Raw genomic sequence first — 26172 nt, forward strand, 5'->3', positions numbered from 1 at the left:
TATTAACTTTTATCCACTTTCCCGCAGTGAGATTCATAAATGGATTTGTCCTGCTAGGCCCCACTTGTTACAACCAGTCAAGGTAGGTTTCAGACAGCTACTGGGCATAGGTGAGGTGAGGTGGAATTGGGGGAGTGATCTCATTAGACTGGTTTCCTGTGGTAAAAGGGAAGGCTGGAGGAGGAAATTCAAGAAGCAGAGTTAGACGGAGCACGTCAGAGCCTGAGAGAAGAATCCTGCATGGGGATTCACTTGATCAGGGTGGAATCAATGGAGTTCTTGGTGCCAGCCGTTCCTTCTTCACCACAATCCTCTCCAGTTTAGGCCAATGCCAATATTTCAGCTTATGCCTCCTGCATGTGGAAACTGAGGACCATATTGTAGCTGCCTTGCATATGTTAAGGAGTCTCTTGCCAAAGCACCTGCTCCAGGGGCAGCCATCCATCCTCTTGTTGCTAGTGCTCTGGGAGCACTGGGTGTGGGGAAAGCAGGCCGGCACTGATTGTAGTGCTCCAGGCCCAGCTGGGCATCTGAGTAACTTCAGGCTTCACCCCTGTGTATTCGCCTGTGTCTGTGGCGCAAGAAGGGGGAATGCATGGCTGCACCACTGGAGCTGGTGAATCAGTGCCTCTTGGTACCTTTGCTTGGGCAGCACCCTCCAGCCAGCTGTGGCTAAGAGCTATAGGGAATACCTCATCTGGCCAGGAAAGCTCAAAGTTTGAGCGTAACTCAGCCAAACAGTCATCGCTTCTGAGTATGGATTTTTCTTGGTCTTGTTACCTTGACAAATTCATGGCAGTTTCACAAGCACTTGGGTTTCGGTTAGACTCTACCTGATTTGAGCCCTTTAGTATATGTGACATCATAAAGCTCCGAGACTGCTGTGCAGGGTTCTGCTGAACACCTGTGTACAACTCCTCAGTGACCAACTGCAAGCTAAGATGTCAACTAGTTCTATGTACCCTGAGCTATCTCTACAGGCAGTCATTTGTTCACCTGACCAATATTTTTATACTGTGAACAGACTTGAAAATAATGGTGATACCAAAATATCCCCCGTTTCCTGACTGTTGTACCTGGTGGCTACTCTTTGACCAGCTGTAGAAAGGACTTCTCCTGAACTGTTCTCACTGACGTGTGTGTGGGTGTGTTCATGCGTGTCTGGAAAGTGCCTTGAGGGGGACAGGTGTGTCTCACAATGTTGTTTTTGGTCACCAGATGCAGGGAGGATGATGCAGCCATTTACCAGGCCTCTGCTAGGAATACCAAAGGCATCGTGTCCTGTTCCGGTGTCCTGGAAGTGGGAACCATGACGGAGTATAAAATACATCAGAGGTGGTTTGCCAAACTCAAGCAAAAGGCGGAAGCCAAGTTGCATGAAATAGAGCAGAGCCGAAAACGGGGGAAAGAAAACATGGAGGTGGAGAAGCTGAGGAGGAAAAGCCCTGAGAGATTCCAGCGAAAGCGCCGGCTGACTGGGGATCTGAACCTGCGTTCAGGTGCCTCCCTATGGGAGAAGGAAGATATAACAAAGGTGCATGTTGGGGATCCTAAGTCAAGGTTATGGGAAGATGTTGCTGAGCCCAAGGAGCCGTCCTTAAATGCAACCGCTGGATATTCAAACAACTTCCTAACAAGGCCTCTGGATGCAGAGGTGACCACCAATGGAGACTCCTCTATGGAAAGCGGGGAGGAAAATGGAAATAGCTTTTTCACATATATCTATGAGACGGTGGAGGAAATAACTACCAAGCCCACCACCAGAGAGTCCTTTGCTAAAAAGAAGAAAAAGAAAGGGGAAGAGCCTGCTGCCCTCTTGGCAGCAAAACAGGAAGTTTCAAGTCAAGAAAATGGGCTGAGAGAGAGCCAAAATCTCTCCCAAAGTCAAAGAAATGCCCCTTCCGTCGCCCTGCCGGGGAGCATGCAATCAGTAGCTGCAATGAGCCAGCTGGTGGGAGATGTTCCAGAAGTCAAAGAACTTGGAACGCCCAGCAGTCAGGAGGATGCTGAAACTGGCAAACCTCAGCCATGCTCCCCGCCTTTCAGGGGTGACACTTACTTCTCCTTGACAGAGATGTATCTTGAGAGTGGAGCAAAACATGTAATGGAACAGAAGATGCCACAAGCCCCAGAAGAAGCCGAGAATGGGGCTCAGCTGCAGTCTCTGGCTGTGAGCATTAACAGGCAAAGAGATACTCCTCCACCAGCATCTGAAGTGTTCCTGGTAGGGGCTGTAGCAGGAGAGGAGCAGAAAGGCCAATCTGTGGAACAGGAACTGGAGGGGAATGAGGCCATAGATACAAAAGTTACCAAAAAGGAAAGTGAACCGCCTGGGGATTTGAATAAGAAGAGAGTTGAGCCTCCTAGCAGGACCCTGGAGCCAAGCTCTGCAATGCGGCACCCCCTCCTGATGGGAAATGCATCAGGAACTTCTTGCATGTCCTCGGGCAAAAACGTCCAAGAAACAGACTTGCTGGACTCTGTACAAGTGAACACCGAGCAGCCCCTTCGGCATACTACCCCATCTCTAAATCAAGTGGCCCCGTGTCTGGATTTGTCCCAGCTGAGACAGGAGGCAAGAGGAAGCTTGCTTCAGGGCTCTTTGGAAGAACAGGTGGTCTTCAAAGTGCCGTGTGAGGTAATGTAAGTTCTATTTTTTTTTAATTTTTTTTTTTTTTTTTTGGTAGGGTGACCTCAGGCAAATGTTTCCAAATCAACTAAGCAGTGAGCACTGATCATTCTTAGCTATAAATGGCAACTGGGGATGCTGAATGTGTATGACAAACAGAGAGCATGATGACATCTGTTCAGTTTAGCAATGAGCCTTGGCTTCTAAGTGGCACATTTAGTAAGTCGTTATGTAATCGAAAAACAGACATGCCAGGTAGGCTTTGTGAACTTTACTGGGCAACGGGTGGAATTTTGTTTATGGTAAAATACATACAGTAGATCTGGCCATTTGTTGGCTCCATCTGCCCTGCTGGAACAGTGCTGTTGAAGAGTCGTTGTGCTGGCTGTCGAGTCAGAGCACTGCATCTGTTCCTGACTGTCACCAGTTCCTTTCAGTCCGTGTCTATTTTTGTCATTTAATCTGAAGTGTTTTCTATGAAATGCAGTATTGGGCTGGAGGTTACATGTTCCCTTATTAACATTTTTTACGGCCCAACATCCTGTGATCCTGATTTCAGGGCACAGTTGGGATTTTACATATGGACAATGTCATCAGTGTGCAGGGGCGTCATTACAGTACAGATCTAGATGAATAAAGAGACCAAGTTGAGGCCCCACTGCCAGGAGACGAGAGAGCGGCAGTGCATGTGGATTCAGTCTCCTGCTCCAGTTCCCCCAGAAGGTTGGAAAAAGGCCAAACTTCCCACCTGTATACCATTGTGATGGCCTGGGCCAGCTAGTTGTGACCCGCTTCTGCTCTCTGAAACCATTTCTTATACACTGTTACTACACCAGCAAAGAGGAGTACCGTATTTCTGAGGGGGGGTTACTCCTGCCTGGGCATAGCCAAATGTACTGAGCGTAGCATAGCTGTCACTCACACCACATACTTGGCAGGTAATGCAATACATCCACTGACTGTGATGGGAAGTTGGAACTGCCAGGTGTTCCAGCATTTCCCAAGGCTGGCACCTGCCTTCCTCTTCTAGATTTCCTTGAAGATGTGCAGCTGTAGCTGGAAGCACAGCCTTGTAATGTTAAGGAACTGGTCAAGATCCATTTCTGGACAAAAGCTTCACAAAAAAAACCCCAAAAACAGTTACTCACCTTCTCGTAACTGTTGTTCTTTGAGATGTGGTGTTCATGTCCATTCCAATCAGGTGTGTGCATGCGTGCACAGCAGCTGGAAGATTTTTCCCATAGCAGCATCCATCGGGTCAGTCTGTGTGCCCCCTGGCATGGCGCCATCATGGTGCTCGATATAGGGTCCTACTGACCCGCCACTCCCTCAGTTTCTTCTTGCCAGCTACTCCGACAGAGGGGTAGGAGGATGGGTATTGGAATGGATATGAACAACACATCTGTTGTTCTTCAAGTTATGAGGAAGTGAGTAACCATTTTTTCTTCTTCAAGTGTTTGTTCATGTCAATTCCAATCAGGTGACTCCCAAGCCTAAGTTCGGGAGGTGGAGTCGTAGTTCTCCACTGATTGGAGCACACTCTACCGAAGGCTGCATTGTCTCTGGCCTGCTGGGTAATCAAATAATGTGTGGTGAAAGTATGTATGGAGGACCACGTCGCTACTCTGCATATTTCCTGGGTCAGGACTTGCCCAGGAATGCTGCTGAAGAAGCTTGTGCCCTGGTGGAGTGCGAAATGAGCGGAGGGGCAGGCACCTCTGCCAGGTTATAGCATTCATGGATGCAGGACATGATCCAGGAGGAAATCTGTTGGGAGGAGACTGGAAGACCCTTCATCCTGTCTGCCACGGCCAAAACAGTTTCTTTCTTTCAGTGTAAAAGGCTAGTGCTCCGCGGACGTCCAATGAATGAAGCCTCTGCTCTCTGCCGCTCGAGTGTGGCTTAGGATAGAACACTGGGAGGAAGATGTCCTGGTTGATGTGAAACTGGGAGACAACCTTTGGGAGAAAAGCGGGATGTGGCCTGAGCTGAACCTTGTCCTTATAGAACACGGTGTAAGGGGACTCTGATGTTAGGGCCTTGATCTCAGAAACCCTCCTGGCTGAGGTGATTGCTACCAGAAACTCCACCTTGTATGACAGGTAGAGCAGGGAACAAGTCACCAGCAGTTCGAAGAGTGAACCCATCAATTTGGAAAGGACCAGATTGAGGTCCCAGGTCAGGGCCGGTTGCTAGATGTGCGGATATAGCCTGTCGAGACCTTTCAGGAAATGGCTGACCATAGGGTTGGCAAACACCGACCAGTCCTCTGAGCCTGGATGGAAGGCAGAGATGGCGGCCAAGTGAACCCTTATTGACAATATGGACAGTCCCTGCTGCTTGGGATGGAGGAGGCAGTTCAGTATGGTTGGTATAGAGGCGAGTGTCAGGGATGAGTGATGCTGCGCCGAAGTCTCTAAGGTGCCACAAGTACTCCTTTTCTTTCTGTGAATACAGACTAACACGGCTGCTACTCTGAGACCAGAGTGAGAATCTTTTCCACTTGTCAAGGTAGGTAGCCTTGGTGGAGCGTTTCCTACTGCCCAGGAAGACTTGTCTAACCGGGTCTGAGTAGGAGAACTCTGTGGGGTTCAGCCATGGAGCTTCCACACCGTGAGGTGCAACAACTCGAGGTTTGGGTGCTGGAGACAGCCATGATTACTGAGTTATTAAGTCCAGGAGGAACGGCAAGGTAACTGGGGCTTCCACGGGTATTTCCAGGAGAGATGTGTACCAGTGTCGGCGGGGCCAGGCTGGAGCTATCAATATCACTGAAGCTTCTTTCCTGCGTATCTTGAGGAGCACCTTGTGAATGAGAGGGAAGGACAGGAATGCATAGAGAAAACGGCCTCCGCATGGGAGGAGGAATGCGTCTGCGATGGAGCCCGGGCTGTGATTCAGGAAGGAGCAAAACTGCTGGCACTTCCTGTTGCATCGCGTGTTGAACAGGTCCATCTGGGGAAAACCGCACCATTGGAAGATGGAGTTCATGATGTCCAGGTGTAGGGACCACTCATGGCCGTGAAAAGACCTGCTGAGATGGTCCACCAATTCGTTCTGTGCTCCCGGGAGGTACGATGTTTGCAGGTGTATCAAATGAGTTACACAAAAGTCCCATAGCATGAGGGCTTCCTGGCACAGGGGAGAGGAGTGTGCACCCCTGTTTGTTGATACAGAACATCGCCGTGGTGTTGTCTGTCATGACTGATACACATCTCCCTGTCAAGTGGACTCAAAGTCTGGCATACCAGATGCACCACTCTCAGCTCTCTGATATTGATGTGGATAGCAAGTTCCGACTGAGACCAGAGGCCTTGTGTCCTGAGGTCTCCCTAGCCCCAGGTTGACCCGTCTATCACTAGCGAGAGGGATGGCTGAGGACCGGTGAAGGGGACCCCTGCACACAGTACTTGTGGGTCAAGCCACCACTGGAGGGAGTAGAGGACCAGGCGAGACAGAGCGACAATCCTTTCCAAACTGTCCTGAGCCGACCAATACACTGAGGCTAGCCACGATTGGAGAGGCTGGAGTCTGAGCCTGGCATATTGTGCCACATAGGTACAAGAGACCATGTGTCCTAGAAGTTTCAGGCAATTCCTTGCTGTGGTGGTGGGAAACTTCCTGAGACTTTGAATGATGTTGCCCAGGGCCCGAAACCTCACTTCTGGGAGGTATGCCCTGGCCTGTGTCGAGTCCAGCACCACCCCTATGAACTCTATCCACTGAACAGGGGACAGGGTTTATTTCCCCATGTTCAAGTTAAGGCCCAGTTCATCGAACGTCGTTCTTATAAAGTTGACTTGTGCCTCCACTTGAGCCCTGCAGCAGCCCTTGATCAGCCAGCCGTCAAGGTACGGGAACACCTGTACCTGACGCATGCATAGGAACGCGGCCACGACTGCCATGCACTTGGTAAACACACGAGACACCGCTGATAGGCCGAACGGGAGCACTGTGAACTGGTAGTGTTTGTTGCTCACCACAAACCTGAGGTACCTTCTGTGGGATGGTGTAATTGTTATATGAAAGTATGCGTCCTTCAAGTCTAGAGTGGCATGCCAGTCCCCTAGATCCAAGGAAGGGATGATGGAAGCCAAGGAAACCATGCAGAACTTCAGCTTCCTTATAAACTTGTTGAGCTCCCATAGGTCTAGGATGGGTCTGAGCCTGCCTTTGGCTTTCGGTATCTGGAAATACCGGGAATAGAAACCATTGCCCTTCTGCTCCAGAGGAACCTCTTCCACTGTCCCTAGCGATAGGAGCGAGTGAACCTTCTGTATGAGGATTTGCTTATGAGAAGGTCCCTGAAGAGGGTCGGGGAAGGCGGATGGAAGGGTGGAGGACAGAGAATTGGAGAGAGTATCCCTTCTCTACCATGCGGAGCACCCAGCGGTCTGATGTGATACGGACCCACGCAGGGTAGAAAGGGCATAGTCAGGACCAGAAGGTAAGGCAAGTTGGATCCAGTCCAAGTGCTGGTGTGCCATCCTCATTTGCACCTTCAAAAGGCCTGCTTCTGGCCAGATGAAGGTTTGGATGGACTAGAGCCCTGGCCTGAGGACAGGTGTGGCCTCTTCTTGCCGCTCCTGTTTCTCCCCTGTGAGCCATCCTGCCAGTTCTGCGGTTGGTAGAACCACGGAGGAGACTGTGGCCTAAAAGCCTCCGCTGCGTGGCGGGGATATGGAGGCCCAGTGATTTGAGGGTGGCTCTTGAGTCTTTTAGGCTATGTAGTCTTTTATCCGTCTTTTCAGAAAATAGTCACACCCTCAGAGGGGAGATCCTGAATGGTCTGCTGGACCTCATATGGCAGACCTGATACCTGGAGCCAGGAGACCCTTCTCATAGCAATCCCAGTAGACATCACCCGAGTGGCCACATCAGCCGCACTCAGAGCGGCCTGCAACTAAGCTCAGGAAATGAGCTTGCCCTCCTCCATCAGGGCCGAGAATTCGGCATGGGAGTCCTGTGACAGCAGCTCTGTGAACTTTGCCATTGCCCTGCATGTATTGTAGCAGTACCTGCTGACGATGGCCTGCTGATTAGAAATGCGGAGCTGCAAGCTGCCAGTGGAGTAGACCTTTCTCCCCAAAAAGTCAAGTCATTTCGCCTCCTGATTCTTTGGGGAGGGGCCTTGGTAGGTGCTCACATTGGTTAGCAGCATCCACAACCAAGGAATTTGGTGGAGGATGGGTATCCAAGTGCTCGTAGCCCCTGGACAGCACAAAATAGCATCTTTCATTGTGCTTAGCCATAGGAGGCAACAAAGCTGGGGTCTGCCACACGGTTTTGGTGGTGTTGGCAATGGTCTTTATGAGGGGTAGGGCAATACGAGCAGGTCCAGAGGGGGCAAGGATATCCACCATTGGATCTGCATCCTCCATTACCTCCTCCGTCTGAATGCCCAGGCCCTGGGCAACCCTCCTCAGCAATTGCTGTAGGACCCTGTTGTCCTCCAGGGCCAGGGCTACCAAAGTGCCTGCCAGCACTTCATCTGGAGAGGAAGAGGAAGAGAAAGAGACCCCCGCAAGGAGTGGCTGTTCTCTTCCCTCTGCACCCAAAGAGTCCTGCAGTGCTTGGGGATCCTGGGCTGAAGCCAACGCGAACAGTGCCGTGGCCCTCGGTGCCAGAGCTGTATACGTCAGTGCCGAGGCTCCTGGTGCTGAAGTTGTTGAAGCCGGAACTGATGGTGCCGAGGCTGTCAGTGCTGAGGAGTCGGCGCTGAAACCGCTGGGGCTGGCCTAGACAATGGGTTGGAGTTGGGATGGTGACGTCAGGGAACAATGGAGCTACCCCCGATTCTGCTAATGCCAACGGTGCCGGTGGCGGTAGAAAAGTGGCCAAGACCACTGCCGCTGCCCTGGAATTCGACCCTTGGCCTTGGTGAAGGGCCCAGGGAATCCAAAAGGGCCACTGTGCCAGGTAAGGGTGCCAGATTCGTGATGACCTGGACTGTTTTCTTCTGCTCCTACGAGATCGATAGGAGTCTGACTCAGAGGTCTCTGAAAAGGAGGACCATGGAGGAGCGGTACTTCAAGGCACGGAGGGTCCGCATTGTGGGCTCAGGGACCGATGAGGCTGCTGACCCTGTTCTGGTGCCGGGGAGCGGTGCACCGGGGATGAAGACCACCGGGCCATCATTGCAGGCTTTCCCCTTGACGGTGCCAGGGGAGCAACTGATGCTGACGACCTCTCCTGTCTAGGCAGGGAGAATAGTGCCGTAAGCTGGAGCAGGTTCTGTGCTGCATCAAACGCCTCTGGGGTCGACAGGAGGTGTAGATGTCAGCTCGGCCTCAGCAAGCAAGAAGGGTCCAGACTTGACCACCCTTCCACGGAGGCAGGAGTCGACGCGACCATCTCTGGCAGCAAGGCCGAAGTAGTGTGGCCCAACTCAGGTCTCACAATGGCTGGCTCCTTGGGTCTAGCCGGGGCGGGGGGCTCTCTGTCCTCCTCTTCTTCTGTGGCATTGGCGATTGAGACTGGTGCCTGCCTGCGGCATGTGAGCCGCGAGTGGAGCCATGACGGTGCCAAGAGTCCTTATCTTTACTTGGCACCAATCCCCGTGCCAACGGTGCTGGGGCACTGCGTACCGAGGAGGAGGTACTCGGCACTGGGGTCGCGTTGGGGCTGGAGTGCCGCTTCCATTAGAACGATCTTCAGGCGCTGATTTCTATCTTTCAGTGTCCTGGTGCGAAACTTCCTGGAGATCCTACAGCGATCCTTTTGATGGCTCTCCCCTTAAACGCTTCAGACACGAAGTGTGAGGATCTATTCCGAGCATACACTTGCTGCAGACCTCACTGGCTATGAAGCCAGGCGACCGCGGCATGCCCTAGTGTCGGAATAGCACTGGAGGGCAAGCCCCTCCAAAGGAAACTTAAGAACTAAATAAAGGACTTACTAACTACTTAACGCTATGGAACTAATGAGAACTATATACAGACTGCCAAATTGGCATGTCACGACAAGAGCAAGGGGAAGTTCTAGCTAACCGTCACTGGTGGTAAAAAGGAACTGATGGGGATAGTGGCTCAGTAGGGGCCTATATTGAGCACTGTGATGATGCCACTCCAGGGGGTGCCCAGACCAACCCGACGGATGTTGATAGGGGAAAAATCTTTAGGCTGCCGTGCACGTATGCGCATGCACATACCTGATTGGAATTGTCATGAACAAGCACTCGAAGAAGAATTGAGGTTCTGTATCTTGGAGTCATCTGCAGTTATCCCAGTACAGTCCCCTGGACCCTTCTTTAAGCTGACTGCGCAGCCCCCATGGGCCATATCACTTCTCTTACCATCAAGCTGCTGTATTAATACCTGCCATGCCATAAAAATCCGCAGCAACACTGCTCTTGAGCTTTGCCGCCTGCCACTTGGCTTTGTGCTGCTTGCTCCCGAGCAGGAGGGTTTCTGGCACCAGTCATGTGCTGCCATCCTTAGGGCTTTGTCTACACTGGAAAATGCATCCTCTTAGAAAACATGCTCCTGTCATGGGGCAGGACTCACCCCTGCAGCGCCTACTGCTGGTCTCTCAGGGAATTAGCTCTTTCAGCCTCCAGAGTGCCCTCTGCAGGCCGGTGTCTTGCTGCCGCTGGCCCCCATGTCCCTCCCAGATCCCAGTGCCCCTCTCCCGGGGGTGCTGCCCCCTGGCATGCCCCCCCAGTCTCTGGGTCTCCCCCTCCCAGCGGAACTTTCAACCCCGTATCCCCACCTCGCCTCAGTATATGGCTACTGCCCAGTCATCATCTAGCCCCCGTTCACTGGGGCAGACTGCAGTATATAAGCCACTCATCACAGGCAAGGGGGGTTTGGACCTGCTGCCTCTGTCTGTGCGGATTTGTTCTTGTGCTTTTTCAGGGAGTTTCTTGAGCAAATGCTGTAGTTTCTTTTGGTAACTCTCAGTGGGATCAGAGGGTAATGGCTTGTAGAAAGTGATGTTGGAGAGCTGCCTAGTAGCCTCTTGTTCATACTCCGACCTATTCATGATGACGACAGCACCTCCTTTGTCAACCTTTTTGATTATGATGTCAGAGTTGTTTCTGAGGCTGTGGATGGCACTGTGTTCTGCATGGCTGAGGTTATGGGGTAAGCGATGCTGCTTTTCCACAATTTCAGCTCGTGCACGTCAGCGGAAGCAGTCTATGTAGAAATCCAGGCTGCTGTTTCGACCTTCAGGAGGAGTCCACCCAGAATCCTTCTTTTTGTAGTGTTGGCAGGAAGGTCTCTGTGGGTTAATATGTTGGTCAGATTCTGATCCCACTGAGAGTTACCAAAAGAAACTACAGCATTTGCTCAAGAAACTCCCTGAAAAAGCACAAGAACAAATCCGCACAGACACACCCCTGGAGCCCCGACCTGGGGTATTCTATCTGCTACCCAAGATCCATAAACCTGGAAATCCTGGACGCCCCATCATCTCAGGCATTGGCACCCTGACAGCAGGATTGTCTGGCTATGTAGACTCCCTCCTCAGGCCCTTCGTTACCAGCACTCCCAGCTATCTTCGAGACACCACTGACTTCCTGAGGAAACTACAGTCCATTGGTGATCTTCCTAAAAACACCATCCTAGCCACTATGGATGTAGAAGCCCTCTACACCAACATTCCACACAAAGATGGACTACAAGCCGTCAGGAACAGCATCCCCGATAATGTCACGGCTAACCTGGTGGCTGAACTTTGTGACTTTGTCCTGACCCATAACTATTTCACATTTGGTGACAATGTATACCTTCAAATCAGCGGCACTGCGATGGGTACCCGCATGGCCCCACAGTATGCCAACATTTTTATGGCTGACTTAGAACAACGCTTCCTCAGCTCTCGTCCCCAATGCCCCAACTCTACTTGCGCTACATTGATGACATCTTCATCATCTGGACCCATGGAAAAGAAGCTCTTGAGGAATTCCACCATGATTTCAACAATTTCCATCCCACCATCAACCTCAGCCTGGACCAGTCCACACAAGAGATCCATTTCCTAGACACTACGGTGCTAATAAGCGATGGTCACATAAACACCACCCTATATCGGAAACCTACTGACCGCTATTCCTACCTACATGCCTCTAGCTTTCATCCAGATCATACCACTCGATCCATTCTCTACAGCCAAACGCTACGATATAACCGCATTTGCTCCAACCCCTCAGACAGAGACAAACACCTACAAGATCTCTATCATGCATTCCTACAACTACAATACCCACCTGCTGAAGTGAAGAAACAGATTGACAGAGCCAGAAGAGTACCCAGAAGTCACCTACTACAGGACAGGCCCAACAAAGAAAACAAGAGAACGCCACTAGCCATCACCTTCAGCCCCCAACTAAAACCTCTCCAACGCATCATCAAGGATCTACAACCTATCCTGAAGGACGACCCATCACTCTCACAGATCTTGGGAGACAGACCAGTCCTTGCTTACAGACAGCCCCCCAATCTGAAGCAAATACTCACCAGCAACCACACACCACACAACAGAACCACTAACTCAGGAACCTATCCTTGCAACAAAGCCCGTTGCCAACTCTGTCCACATATCTATTCAGGGGATACCATCATAGGGCCTAATCACATCAGCCACACTATCAGAGGCTCGTTCACCTGCGCATCTACCAATGTGATATATGCCATCATGTGCCAGCAATGCCCCTCTGCCATGTACATTGGCCAAACTGGACAGTCTCTACGTAAAAGAATGAATGGACATAAATCAGACGTCAAGAATTATAACATTCAAAAACCAGTTGGAGAACACTTCAATCTCTCTGGTCACTCGATCACAGACCTAAGAGTGGCTATACTTCAACAAAAAAGCTTCAAAAACAGACTTCATCGAGAGACTGCTGAATTGGAATTAATTTGCAAACTGGATACAATTAACTTAGGCTTGAATAGAGACTGGGAATGGATGAGTCATTACACAAAGTAAAACTATTTCCCCATGGTATTTCTCCACCCCACCCCCCACTGTTCCTCTGATATTCTTGTTAACTGCTGGAATTAGCCTACCTTGCTTGTCACCATGAAAGGTTTTCCTCCTTTCCCCCCCCCCCCCCGCTGCTGGTGATGGCTTATCTTAAGTGATCACTCTCCTTACAGTGTGTATGATAAACCCATTGTTTCATGTTCTCTGTGTGTGTGTATATAAATCTCTCCTCTGTTTTTTCCACCAAATGCATCCGATGAAGTGAGCTGTAGCTCACGAAAGCTTATGTTCTAATAAATTTGTTAGTCTCTAAGGTGCCACAAGTACTCCTTTTCTTTTTGCGAATACAGACTAACACGGCTGCTATTCTGAAACAAAGATGGTCATGTCTGAAACATTAGCTGGTCATAGTTAACACTATTTGAGCTATGCCTAGCGAAGTCATTTCTGAAGGTGTTAAACTTGTCTACACTGGATATTAGGTTGTGGTTAGAATGTGTTATTTGACTGTCATGGGTTTTAAAACAAAAAAAGTCTTTCCCTTGGTCTGGACAGGGCCATCTCAAATAGATTCCCTCTGAGCAGAGCTTGGCTGTAGTGGGAAAATTGGAGCCAAAGCCTGATCCACTTCTGACCCAAAGATCAGAGGAGAAGTTGGTTCTGATTTAACTACTACTTCATTCTGCCCATGGTGTAAATGCCGTAAAATAGGAAGTGCTCTTGCTATGGTACAGATAACAGACATTAATTATATTTGCTGTGGAGCATCTTTACAAAATCCTATGACAACCTTCAGTTTTCTAATCAGCTGAAGTTAAATGGAATTTGTGCTCCATCACCTGACTTCATAGTGTGGGTCTAATAAGGTGTCCACAGTACAAGGCCTTGACTTGACATTGTCATGCTGTGGTGAAATGAGTAAGCTCTGGGAGGATGGTGTACATTGAAGCTCATCCAAGGCAGTTCTTTTCTATGAGATGTTGCAAATTATATGAGGTTTGCCAGCTCTTCTCCCTCTAGACCAACCTATGGGATGATCTCCTCCTCTCTCATGGATTACATCTATTGCTACACCCTGACTGTCCCTGTCTGTGCTGTCCTGCATGTCTGCCTCCCTCAAGGATCTCTCCTCCGGGGTGTCTGCTGCCAGCATGTCAAACTGAGCTCCTCTTCACTCATCCAAACCCCTCCATCACTCTGTAACTCCACCATCTTCTGGGTCACCCCATCTTGCAATTTGGGGTCACATGAGTTGTCTCCTTCCTCATCCATGCCTTTGCCAAGCCTGCCAGTTCTTCCTCTGTTACATGGCCATGACTGACTCATTCCTCTCCAGCCCCATCTCCAGTAGTCCAAGCCGAGGCCATCTCTCTCACCTCAAAGATTGTATCCACTGTAATAAGAGTCCGACTGAGAGGAGCTGAAAAGAGATTGTACTTTATTGCCTTGTCCCCGTCACATGATCGGGTTAGGATGACATGGTTAGTATCCTGTCCCATGACAGGGTTTGTATCCATTGTCTCCAGGGGTCACTGTTACATCTCTCCATCCCATCCCATTTTTCTTTTGTTCAAAGAAAAATAAAACACATGAGCTAAAAATAACCACAAACTAATGAATAGCTATGAGCTAACCTAGTGACTGCATCCTAGCCTCCAGGGCTTCCTTCTGCAGGGGGCTGCTTAGGTGATTTCACCATGTGAATCCTGTATTTGCTGTTCCTCAAGTTCTTCACTGTCAGTTCTGGTGTGCTGAAAGAAGTAGAATGCCCCACTGTCCGTCATATCTAGAAACAGAGCCGGTGTCCTCCTGGGTTTTGCTTAGCGGTGTTGTGTTGCGCCTGCAGGGCAGCCGTGATGGAGATGGTATAGATGTTACCTGGTCACTTTGCCAGGTGTTTGCTCTTTGGAATCTGAACGTTCTCTCTCACTTTGCGATGGGGGTACCTGTCTGCCATTCTTGTTGTAACATTTCTTCTCTTCTAGTTTCCGTGCTCCTCTTTTTTGACTGTTTATGGCCATGGCTGCACTTGGAGCTGGGGGTATGATTCCCAGCTGGAGGAAACATACCGGCACTAGCTCTCATCGGGCTGGCACACTAAAAATAGCATGTACCTGCAGCAGCACAAGCAGTGGGAGTGGCTCTCTCTGAGTGTGTGCCCGTCACAGCCCAGCGGAAGAGACTTTCAAAGCAGTTGGAGCTGTGGTGTAGCCTGGACCCTGGCAGCCAGAACTGCTTTTGCTAACCACAGCCACACATCCATCCCTCTTCTTGATTGCCAACTTACATGTGACACTGAGACCTGCTCTTCCCTATGTGGATACACGAGTGGAGGAGTGGTTATACACTGTCCATACCACACAGGTCATGCTGTTACAAAGTTTGCTGCCATATGCTGTCGCCTTTCCTGCTGCTTCTTCCCTTTGAAATTTGAGAACATTCTTGTGGCAATTCCAGAGAAGACAATATTGGGAAATCCTGTTCTGTATTATGAGCCTCTTTTGAGGCAGGTCAGAGTGTCTTTGGTGATGCCTGTGAAACAGTAGCAAGTACCCCATAGCCAGTGGAGGTGAATTGGCTACACCGATTGCCCATTGAACAGTGTGAATCGGAGTCCTGCTGTACCGTTCCACTGGACATGGATGTAGGGGCAGAGTTGAGGTTGTGTGGGAAATGTCACTTTAGCTCTTTGTTTCCTGGTTCTCCAACGTTTGTGTTTTGCTTGCTGGTATTAGCTAACGCTCTTGTAAAGTGAGAGTGTGAGGGACCTTAGCTCTGCATTCCCTGGGGTTTTAACCTTAGAAGCTCAACAATCCTTTTCCAGGATAGCTGGAGGACATGGGGTAGGGTGAGTGCCTGCAACTGGCCTTCTATGGTAACAAAGCGTTTGTGGGTTAATATGACTGCTGGAGAGGCCAGTTCTCTCTGATCCTTTTTGCAGGAAATGCTTTATTTACAGCTTCCTAGGGATTTTCTGATTTCCTTCTCTTTGGGGAAGCTCAGGAGTGAGTGTATTGGAGGTTCTTGGGCACACGGAACAGTCCCCTGCAGGGCAGATGATTTGCCAGCAGAGACTCAGGGAAACAGCTCTTTGCACTTCTGTTCAGCTAATGGAGAGTATAAGGGCCTCCCCTCTGCCTGCAGTCAGATTTCACATGAGCAGTTTATCGGGTTTTTCAAGAGGTTTCAGCACTCAGAAGCACATGGTCTCTGCATCACCAAGGCTGAAGTGGAGGCTGCTTGTCACTTGACTATATTAGGTGATATGGAGCAGTGCGAGGGCTCAGGCACAAGTGAGAGTCTTGCTTTGCGTGGGGGAGGGGGAACTTGTACTCTGAGCCGTGACCACCTTCCCTCAAGAATACATGACTGTGGATGCCAAACCCCGCTGCTAATGCGGCACTGAGAGGGAGAGGTAATCGCTGAGGATCTCATGGCCACATGGCGCATCGGCAGCAATGCTGCTGTGACCCCGAACTTCATCTTGCCCAAATGGAAGGACCGGGGTTGGCACCTGCCCCACGGGGAAGATGGGAGGATGCCAGGTGATGTACATTGGAGGGAATGATTTGAATGACTCATACACCTTACAGCATTCTGAATAAATTTTTAACTCAGGAAAAAGCTCTGGGCATCATTGCAGGCAGCTCAGTGAAACCTCTGCTCCATGTGCAGCTTCAGAAAAGCAAACTGAAGGTTAGGCTGCGTAAAGAATGGTATGGTGAATGATACAGAGAATATGCTAATGCCTTTATGTGAATCAATGGAGTAGCCTCATCTGGATACTGTGGGCAGCAATGGCCACCCCATCTCTAGAAAGATATTGCAGAACTAGAGCGGTTCAGAGAAGGGTGACAAGAATGATTAGAAGCTAGAAAAACTCTCATACAAAAGACTGGGATTGTTACCTTGGAGAGGGGATAGTTAAGAGGGAACATGATAAAGTATATAAAATAATGACTGGCCTAGGGAAGGTAGATCGGAAACTTCTTCAGTTCTCCCTGTCTCATAACACAAGAATAAGACCGAAGAGATTGGAAGCTGGCAAAGTCAATAGTGATAAAAGGAAATACTTGTTTACACAACATGTAATTAGACTGTGTAACTCATTGGCAAAGGACGTCAGAGTGGTCAAGAATTTAGCAAGATTCAGAGGGAGACTAGGTGTTTATATGGATATCAGGAATATCTAGTTATAATAGTTGATGTTTAAAAAAAGATTTGGGAAGGAGATAAAACCTCCTGCTTCAGTCTTTAAACTGATCTCTCACTATTAGGGGTTAGGATGAGACCTTCACAGGGGGAAGATTATCCCATATTTGCCAGGTGAGAGGTGTCTTGCAGCTTCCTAAGGAGCATCTGGTGCTGATCATTTTTGGAGAGTGAACCTGGGTTAGAAGAACCTCTGCTTTGATCTGTTCTGGCATCCCCATGCCCTTTTCACATGAATGTTACACATTGCTAAGGGAGAGATGGGAGAGAGTGATTCTCCCATTGTTTCATCTTGGCATCTACATTTTGGGACTTGCAGTCAGCAATAACATATCACTCTTACTGGGAAATGGGCTTCTCCAGGTTTATGTGCTTTGTGCATGCCATTTCTTGATGTGTTACAATTGCGTAACATGAAGGGCAAGTTCTGGCACAAAGACTCCAGAGAGTGACTCTGCTCCTCCAGCCCACGGAGCACTCTGCAATAAGAGTAAAGCTCATTGGTGTGGGAGACACAACTTCCTCATGGCTGGTCCGAGACTGTGGAGTGAACTCCCCATCAGAAACCTCCTCACCTTCAGCTCCAAGTGCCAGGCACGTTTCTTTGATCTTGCCTTCACTAACATAAGCACAAAGGAGCAGGGGCATTTAAAACAATAACATTAAAAAAATCCAACAAGACACTTAACTGCATGCACATCTTGTCCTGAGGAGATGCTGGGAGAACAAACAACACATGACAGAAGCTAGTCACGTTGCTTAATGCACTGCTGGAAGGTGCTCCAATGCTATGTTGTTGAGCGCTATATGAGAACACATAGAGAAGAGAATTGTGTTGCAGTCATGGTCTTTTTATGGCAGGAGCATAGTTACAAGTGAGGGCCTGATTTTCCATGAACCCCCGCAGATCCAACTGCAGTCAGTGGAAGCATGGGGCACTCCGACTTTAAGGTCAGAAGGGTCCATTGTGATCATCTAGTCTGACCTCCTGTATATTGCAGGCCACAGAACCTCACCTACCCATTCCTGTAATAGACCCCCAACCTCTGGCTGAGTTAATGACATCCTCAAATCATGGTTTAAGACTTAAAGTTACAGAGAATCCACCATTTACACTAGTTGAAACCTGCAAGTGACCTGTGCCCTACGCTGCAGAGTAAGGTGAAAAACCCCCAGGGTCTCCGCCTATCTGGCCCAGGAGAAAATTCCTTCCCTACCCCGAATATGGCAGTCAGTTAGACCCTGAGAATGTGGGCAAGACCCACCAGCCAAACACCTGGGAAAGAATTCTCTGTAGTAACTCAGGGCCTCCCCATCTAGTGTCCCTCAACCCCTCTCATAATCAGGCCCTAACTGTTTGGTCCTATCCACAGAGGCAAGACCAGACCATGATCCAATATGATATCCAGACCCTGTGTAGTTTAGCGTGTAGATGGGCCCAAGGTGCTAAGTTAACGCCAAGTGGATCCAGGCAGTAACATAATCATGGTTTCCCTTTTGTACCTAGACTCGGGAGGCAGCGAAGCTGGTGTTGTCCTCCACCAGCGACATGAAACATCCAGCCTTGGAGCCAAAGGAGGACAGTAATCTTCAAACCAGACAATTAAAGGAGCTCACAAGAGAGAAGCCCATCTGCATGGAGAGAGAGATGGAGCAGTCTGAACAGCCAGCCAGACCCAGGCCGCGAGGAACAGGGATGCTGAAAATAAGCCAAGAGAGTTCCCAGAGGCCTCCTGCTGGTTCTCCTGGTCTCACACAGCCCAGCTGGGAGGAACATCCCCCTTGGAAAGAGGAGGGAGCAGGGCATTCCCTGAATTTCCCAGGCAAAGAGACCCAGCAAAGACCAATTCCAAATAAGGAGAATGAGGAGCTAGCTACAGCTGGGTCAGCATTAAAGGAAGCAAGTCGTATGCCTGGAGGCAAAGCCCCGCTTAAACCAGGTGCCCACTGGAGTGGAATGGGGGAGGGTGAGAAGATTGTTCAGCCATTAACTGCAGAAACAGAGCCAGCTGGAAGCTGGTTAGGGGACAGCTTGTCCTGCACAGAGGTAGAGGAGAGCCCTGTGGATCACTCCGAAGAGACCTCACAGCAAGCAGCCGGAGTGGTGGGTGGGATGTCTTGGGTGCCTAAACAGGCAGCTCCGGTCTCCACCCAAGTGAGTAAGGAAGAGCTGTGTCCCGTTTCCATCACAGAGATCTCTGAGTCTATGGAAGCACCAGGCTTAGCTTCCTCTTTTACAGTCAAAGAAGCCCCTGCTGATGAGAACCAATCGGCAGCCCAGCTGCCAGGTGGCGTGAAAAGAGAAATGGAGACTAGGAAAACAAATGAATCTGCACCAACACTGGCTGCCACGCCTCACCACGAGCGGTGTCCAGTCAGCACCGCTGAGGAGGGCAGTGCCAAGCTGGCACCTGTGTCACTGGCTCCTAAGAGCGGGGAGGAAAGTGAGCAGAGAGCTGTGACTCCAGGCAAGGAGCCAGCAGCTGCAGCTGGGAGAAGCAGCATGACCTCTACAGGTAGGTCTGAACTAAAAACGGAGGCGCCACTCACTCCGCGGGCTGAAGAGAAAACTCCGGGGGGGGAGGTATCCCTGGAACACAAGGTACAGCAGAGAAACCTAGTGTCCTCCTTGAAGAATTATTTACTTCTGCTTTTAAAAATGTCCTCGTCGGAACCGGATAAAAGTAAGGGCCCCACAAAGAAGGACGCTGAGACTGAAGAGGAGGGGAGGCAGCCTGCTGGGGAGGAGAAAGCACTGCCGGAAGTGGGCATTGCAGGGCTAAGCCCCAGCACATCAAGGAAAATCTTAGAAAGGGTGCAAAATAACCAGCTCTTCCAAAGTGCAGAGAGCTTGCATTTAAGCCCCAGAACATCTAGAAGGCTCACGGGAATGATTAATCAAGAATTAGTTACCAGCAAAGAAGCTCTTGGTATCAGTCCTTTAGCATGTAGGACACTGCCAGCCAGGGAGGCATATGAATCAGAAGGGTCCGCCCTGCTGTCTGTCCCTTCTATTGTGGTGGGTAATGTGCCCCTGGATGGAACAGGCCAGGCAGACAATGGGCTTTCTGATCTGCATCTCAAAAGCAGCATGAAGGAGAACTCCAGTGACCTGGCTGCAGCATTACCTTGCGCCACACCAGAGGAGCTTGCCTCCGGGGCTCGACGCAAGATATATTTGCCTAAAAGTAAGCAGGTGGAGGAGGCAGAGGCTGCAGCCATGGAGAGCCAAGTGCATCTGAAGAGAGACAGCCCCACAGTGTCTCCCCGACAGTCCAGGAAGAACCCAGCTCTGTTACAAGCCCTTGTCCCAACTCTGTCTCCTCCTATGGACCGACACTCCACAACCCTCCTCAGAAAGATGGCAACACTCGAAGTTCCCAAGGCATACGAGGAGCCCTCAGAGGAAAGCAGTCGGACCCCAGAAGGCCCTGAGGACACCAAGCAGGAAGGACAGGCAGGGGAGTCAAGGAAAACAAACAACCCATTTAAAGGTAAGAGAAGCATAAGAGATGAGTGCAGCATGGGATGCCCTCAGGCAGGAGAGATGCAGACACTCTCTCTCCGCCTGCATATTGCACACATTAACCCCCACCCCAGAGTTTGAGGGCCTGGGGGGCGTTGTTCTGGGAGTATGTAGGACGGCAGCACGCAGCAGTGACAAGTCCTTGCAGTAGCAGGGAGGCAAGAGGGCATCTGGGAATGGGTAACACGCAGAATGTGAAATCTCCACACATTTCCAGACCTACCCATGCCTGTTTGATATGGGTACAGGCCAGTCCGAGGGGCATCTCCTGCTCCCATTGAGGGCTGGTGAATTGAAAAGTCACACCAGGGTAAAGAACCCTGCCATTTCAGATATTGGTGCCCCTTCTCTCAGCCCGGGTGGGGAAGACTCCACCTTCTTTTCTGTGGAGTTTGGAAAGCAGAGCAGAATCCTGAACAGGTCACATCTCCCAAACCTGTACAGTTACTGAGTAATTACCCAGGGGCCCCCGTTTAGACTATGCATCCTGAACACTGACGGCACCGAGAGCAGGAGACACCCACAGCCAGCAGCATGAGAGACAAACTTTGCTGAGGCTTTCTCGGGTAAGGAGGAGCAGAGCCAGGATTAGGGTAAGGGCTGGGTCCCAAGGATTGGTAGAGCCCACAAAAGAGAATCTACTGTAGACCACACTGTAGCTCACTGTGAGGCTCCTGGAGTTAGAGCGACAATGCTGTGCTTCCTTGAGTTACCAGAGATGGGACTTGTGCAATCTCTGTGTCATGAGGAATCTAAGTGTAACCCTTCTGCAAGGTAGAGCCAGCAGCAACAAGGGCTGGGGTCATTATCTAGAGGTTCCTTTTCAACAAAACAACACAAAACAGGCTCGAGCCCCCACCCCAGTGACCTGGGACAATTACACACCACCCCCTGGGTGCCTCTAAGAGGCAATACTTCCCCTCTCGTAAGCATAGAGTCTCTGAGTGTAGCAAAAACTTTGAATAAAAGGAGGGAATTAACTCAGGATTAATTTGGGAAAATACCGCAACTGGACTTCATAAACACAAACCATAGCAAAAAGACCCACCCCCAAGTGTCCTTTTCCCCTGAGGGTCTTAAGCCCAGAAACACAAAAGTCCCTTTAACGTGCCCAATCTTTTTCTGTACCCACTCACAGTTGCTGTCTTGGGCCAGTGCAGCCAAAGAGTTCAGAGGTTCATCTGCAGAGTTCACCTCCCACCCTGTGTGGAAGGTGGTGGGGTGGAGGGGTAAGGAGGCACCTTACACACTGCACTGCACAGGCACTCACTCATTGCACCAAGGATCAATTGCCGCGCCTCTGCTCTGGCCCTCTCCACCAGCTTCTCTGCTGGCTTCTCACCATGCCACTCCACTAGCCACCCTGCTGGCCACTCACCAAGATGGCTTCAGCCCCCACACAGCTCTCAGTGATTTTAGCTGTTAGTGGGGGAACCTCACTGATGGTGCACACTGGGCAGTCTCTTGCAAGAGACACACTGTCCCAAAGTAGATCTAATTCTTAAACGTAGGTTTCAGTGATTGCAACTCTACGCATGTAACAGGACTTTCAATTATGTCTAAAGAAAAGGAGTACTTGTGGCACCTTAGAAACTAACAAATTTATTTGAGCATAAGCTTTCGTGAGCTACAACTCACTTAATCAGATGCATTCCGTGGAAAGTACAGTGGGGAGACTTTTATATACATAGAGAACATGAAACAACGGGTGTTACCATACACACTGTAACCAGAGTGATCATTTAAGGTGAGCTATTACCAGCAGGAGGGGGGGGAGGCGGGGGGACCTTTTGCAGAGATAATGAAGGTGGGCCATTTACAGCAGTTGACAAGAACATCTGAGGAACAGTGGGGGGGGGGGATAAGCATGGGGAAATAGTTTTTACTTTGTGTAATGACCCATCCACTCCCAGTCTCTATTCAAGCCTAAGTTAATTGTATCCAGTTTGCAAATTAATTCCAATTCAGCAGTCTCTCCTTGGAGTCTGTTTTTGAAGTTTTTTTTGTTGAAGTATTGCCACTTTTAGGTCTGTAATTGAGTGACCAGAGAGATTGAAGTGTTCTCCAACTGTTTTTTGAATGTTACAATTCTTGACATCTGATTTGTGTCCATTTATTCTTTTAGGTAGAGACTATCCAGTTTGACCAATGTACGTGGCAGAGGGGCATTGCTGGCACATGATGGCATATGTAGCATATATGTAGCATATGATGGCCTTCCTCTGTAGCATGGGGCACGGGTCACTTGATGGAGGATTCTCTGCTCCTTGAAGTCTTTAAACCACGATTTGAGGACTTCAATAGCTCAGACATAGGTGAGGTTTTTCGTAAGAGTGGGTGGGTGAGATTCTGTGGCCTGCGTTGTGCAGGAGGTCAGACTAGATGATCATAATGGTCCTTTCTGACCTTAGTATTTATGAAACTATGAATCTATATATCACATTGGTAGATGTACAAGTGAACGAGCCTCTGATGTTGTGTACCCAGAAGTCACCTACTACAGGTCAGGCCCAACAAAAAAAATAACAGAACGTCACTTGCCATCACCTTCAGCCCCCAACTAAAACCTCTCCAACGCATCATCAAGGATCTACAACCTATCCTGAAGGACGACCCATCACTCTCACAGATCTTGGGAGACAGGCCAGTCCTTGCTTACAGACAGCCCCCCAACCTGAAGCAAATACTCACCAGCAACCACACACCACACAACAGAACCATTAACCCAGGAATCTATCCTTGCAACAAAGCCCGGTGTCCACATATCTATTCACATATCTATCTTGCCAACGGTGTCCACATATCTATTCAGGGGACACAATCATAGGGCCTAATCACATCAGCCACACCATCAGAGGCTCATTCACCTGCACATCTACCAATGTGATATATGCCATCATGTGCCAGCAATGCCCCTCTGCCATGTATATTGATTAAACTGGACAGTCTCTACATAAAAGAATAAATGGACACAAATCAGACGTCAAGAATTTTAACATTCAAAAATTCAAAAACCAGTCGGAGAACACTTCAGTCTCTCTGGTCACTCGATTACAGACCTAAAAGTGGCAATACTTCAACAAAAAAACTTCAAAAACAGACTCCAAGGAGAGACTGCTGAATTGGAATTAATTTGCAAACTGGATACAATTAACTTAGGCTTGAATAGAGACTGGGAATGGATGGGTCATTACACAAAGTAAAACTATTTTCCCATTCTTATTCCCCCCCCCACTGTTCCTCAGATGTTCTTGTCAACTGCTGGAAATGGCCCACCTTGATTATCACTGCAAAAGGTTTCCCCCCCTCCTCGTAATAGCTCACCTTAAGTGATCACTCTGCTTATAGTGTGTATGGTAACACCCATTGTTTCATGTTCTCTATGTATATAAATCTCCCCACTGTATTTTCCACTGAATGCGTCCGATGAAGTGAGCTGTAGCTCATGAAAGCTTATGCTCAAATAAATTTGCTAGTCTCTAAGGTGCCACAAGTACTCCTTTTCTTTTTGCAAATACAGACTAACACGGCTGCTACTCTGAAACCTGTCAATTGCATCTAAGTTAGCTCTTTTATTATACCATGGTCATATAACCCACCCTCTCTCAATTTATTGGGCTGTGGAACCAATGTCCCCTGCCTAGTGAGTGTTGTTCAGTTGAGGATGAGTCCCTCCATTGGGGTATACCAGGTACAGTTCTGCTGCCCTTGGTTCACACAACAAGGATAACAACGCTTTATTACTCCTGCCCCAATAACAAGGAGACTGGGGATCCAACACCAGCCACAAGTGATCAGTTGGATAAGCAATCCCATCATGCTGAGCACCTAGGCAGGGTGGGTGTGTCCATGCAAATTAGATCAGCTTCTGAAGTCTTTTTCCACAGCTCACCACTAGATGTCAGGGGAGAGCTCATCCAGACTCTGCTTACATCAGTGAAAGCCAAGTTATCTGAATGTTTGTCCTGGTCTCTGCTATGCTGCACACACAGAGGAAGCAAGGTTTAGGCCAGAGGTGGGCAAACTATGGCCCGCGGGCCACATGGGGCCCGCAGGACCATTCTGCCCGGCCCCTGAGCTCCTAGGCTGGGAGGCTAGCCCCCAGCCCCTCCCCTGCAGCTGCTCCGCATTGTGGGCAGCACTCTGGGCGGTGGGGCTGCGTGCTCATGCGGGACAGCGCAGCAGCATGTCCAGCTCCAGCGCGGCTCCCACACATGCTGCTCTGAGCGGCATGGTAAGGGGGCTGGGGTTGGGGGGTTGGATAGGGGACAGGGAGTCCTGGGGGGCAGTCAGGGAGCAGGGGGCAGTTGGATAGTGGGTGAGATCCCAGGGGGGTTCTGGGAGGGGGAGGTCGGGGATGGGAAACGGGGTGGTTGGATAGGGCAGAGGTTCTGGGGTGGGCAGTCAGGGGACGGGGGGGTGAGATGGTGGTGGAGTCCCGGGGGCGGTTAGGGGCGGGGGTCCTGGAAGGGGGCGGTCAGGGGACAAGGAGCAGGGCAGGGTTGGATGGGTAGGAGGTTCTGAGGGGGGTGGAAAGTGGGAGGGGGTGGATGGGGGCAGGGGCCAGGCTGTTTGGGGAGGCACAGCCTTCCCTACTTGGCCCTCCAGACAGTTTCGCACCCCAGTGTTGCCCTCAGGCCCAAAAGTTTGCATACCCCTGGTTTAGGCTGCCTGAGCATCCCCCGCCTGCATTAAAGATGCAAACCTGATTATGCAGTAGGTAAAGTTTGGAGAGCATTGAACAGTCCTCGGTCCCACTGCAGCACTGGCCCATCTGTTTCCTGTCTCATATTTTACATATTTTCAAATATTGATTTCAAATTTCTGTTAAGGCCACTAAAACAAGAGCAGTTTGGTGCCATTGGTCACCCAGTGCTGAGATCTGCCACCTGACAAGCAAAGCATGGTCAAGGTGGCTCAGAGGAGAAGGATAGATACTCATTATGCTGGTGTTGCAGGTAGTGGTGGTGCAGGCTCATTGATGGCATTCCACCTTTGCGGTCAGTGCTGCTGGGATCTCTGGGGGCACTGTGGGACCGAAGAGACTAGCCTTCAGATGAGCTGTAAAACTGAAGATGTCTCCTTTGGGGCCACTTGATATCCAAGGGCAAAAGCAGGTGTGTCCAGCACAAATTCCCACTCTGGTGAATGCCTTCTGCCTCCCTGAGTTCCCTCGGCACTTCAGGTTGGATCTGGTATTTGTCTTAATTTCCCATTGCTGCGAACAGCTGCTGTGCTGCATCGCTGCATGAATTCCTCCTTTTATATAGTTTGTATCTCAGTTTGTGTAGCACTTTGAGAGCCTGCCTGGTGAAAGCTGTACTATGGGTGTATACTTTGTCCTTAGCCCCCCAGCTGATTCGTAAGATCAGAGCAGAACAATTTTCTGATGCATCAGGAAACCTGAAACTTTGGTGCCAGTTCTTCAATATATTGAGTGACTCAAAGCTGATGTGGTACAAGGATGAGTTCCCTGTAGCGGAAGCCAGACGGAGGTAATCTGCCAGTTTTGCTGTATTTTACTCATTGTGCATGTCCTGTGGCTGATGTGTTAAATCTAGCCTTGCTCTTTGCATTTATCAAGCTCTGAGGGTGTATCCACACTGCAACGGGGAGGTGTGATTGCAGCCTATGTGGACATACGCAAACTAGCTTTGATTTAGCAACAGCAAAGCTAGCTCCAGGAGCAATAGAGTGTAGTGCAAGCAGTGCAGGCTAGCGTCTGGAGTACAACCCCGCCCAAGACTCTGCGTGCATAGTTGATCAGCCACCGCCTGTGCTTCACTGCTGTTTTTACTCAAACTGGCTTTGATCTAGGCAGATTTAAGCTAGTTGAGTCTGTCTGCATGTGTGGCAATCACACCTCTCGCCT

General features: G+C 49.8%; 1 protein-coding gene across 2 annotated transcripts in view; it reads left to right on the forward strand.

Annotated features, from left to right (window-relative positions):
• Positions 1–26172, forward strand: part of ALPK3 (alpha kinase 3) — a 96768-nt gene that overhangs the window by 61209 nt on the left and 9387 nt on the right. The window contains exons 4-6 of one of the 2 annotated variants that reach the window (XM_038419636.2): positions 1219–2638; positions 18282–20268; positions 25648–25795. In XM_038419636.2, the coding sequence (XP_038275564.1) occupies positions 1219–2638; positions 18282–20268; positions 25648–25795 (3555 nt within the window). Of the gene's footprint in view, positions 1–1218; positions 2641–18281; positions 20269–25647; positions 25796–26172 lie in introns of both variants that reach the window. The other variant, XM_043494264.1, reaches the window with a different exon arrangement.

This window comes from Dermochelys coriacea, chromosome 10 (assembly GCF_009764565.3).
Source record: "Dermochelys coriacea isolate rDerCor1 chromosome 10, rDerCor1.pri.v4, whole genome shotgun sequence".
In the NCBI taxonomy this organism is placed as follows: Eukaryota; Metazoa; Chordata; order Testudines; family Dermochelyidae; genus Dermochelys; species Dermochelys coriacea.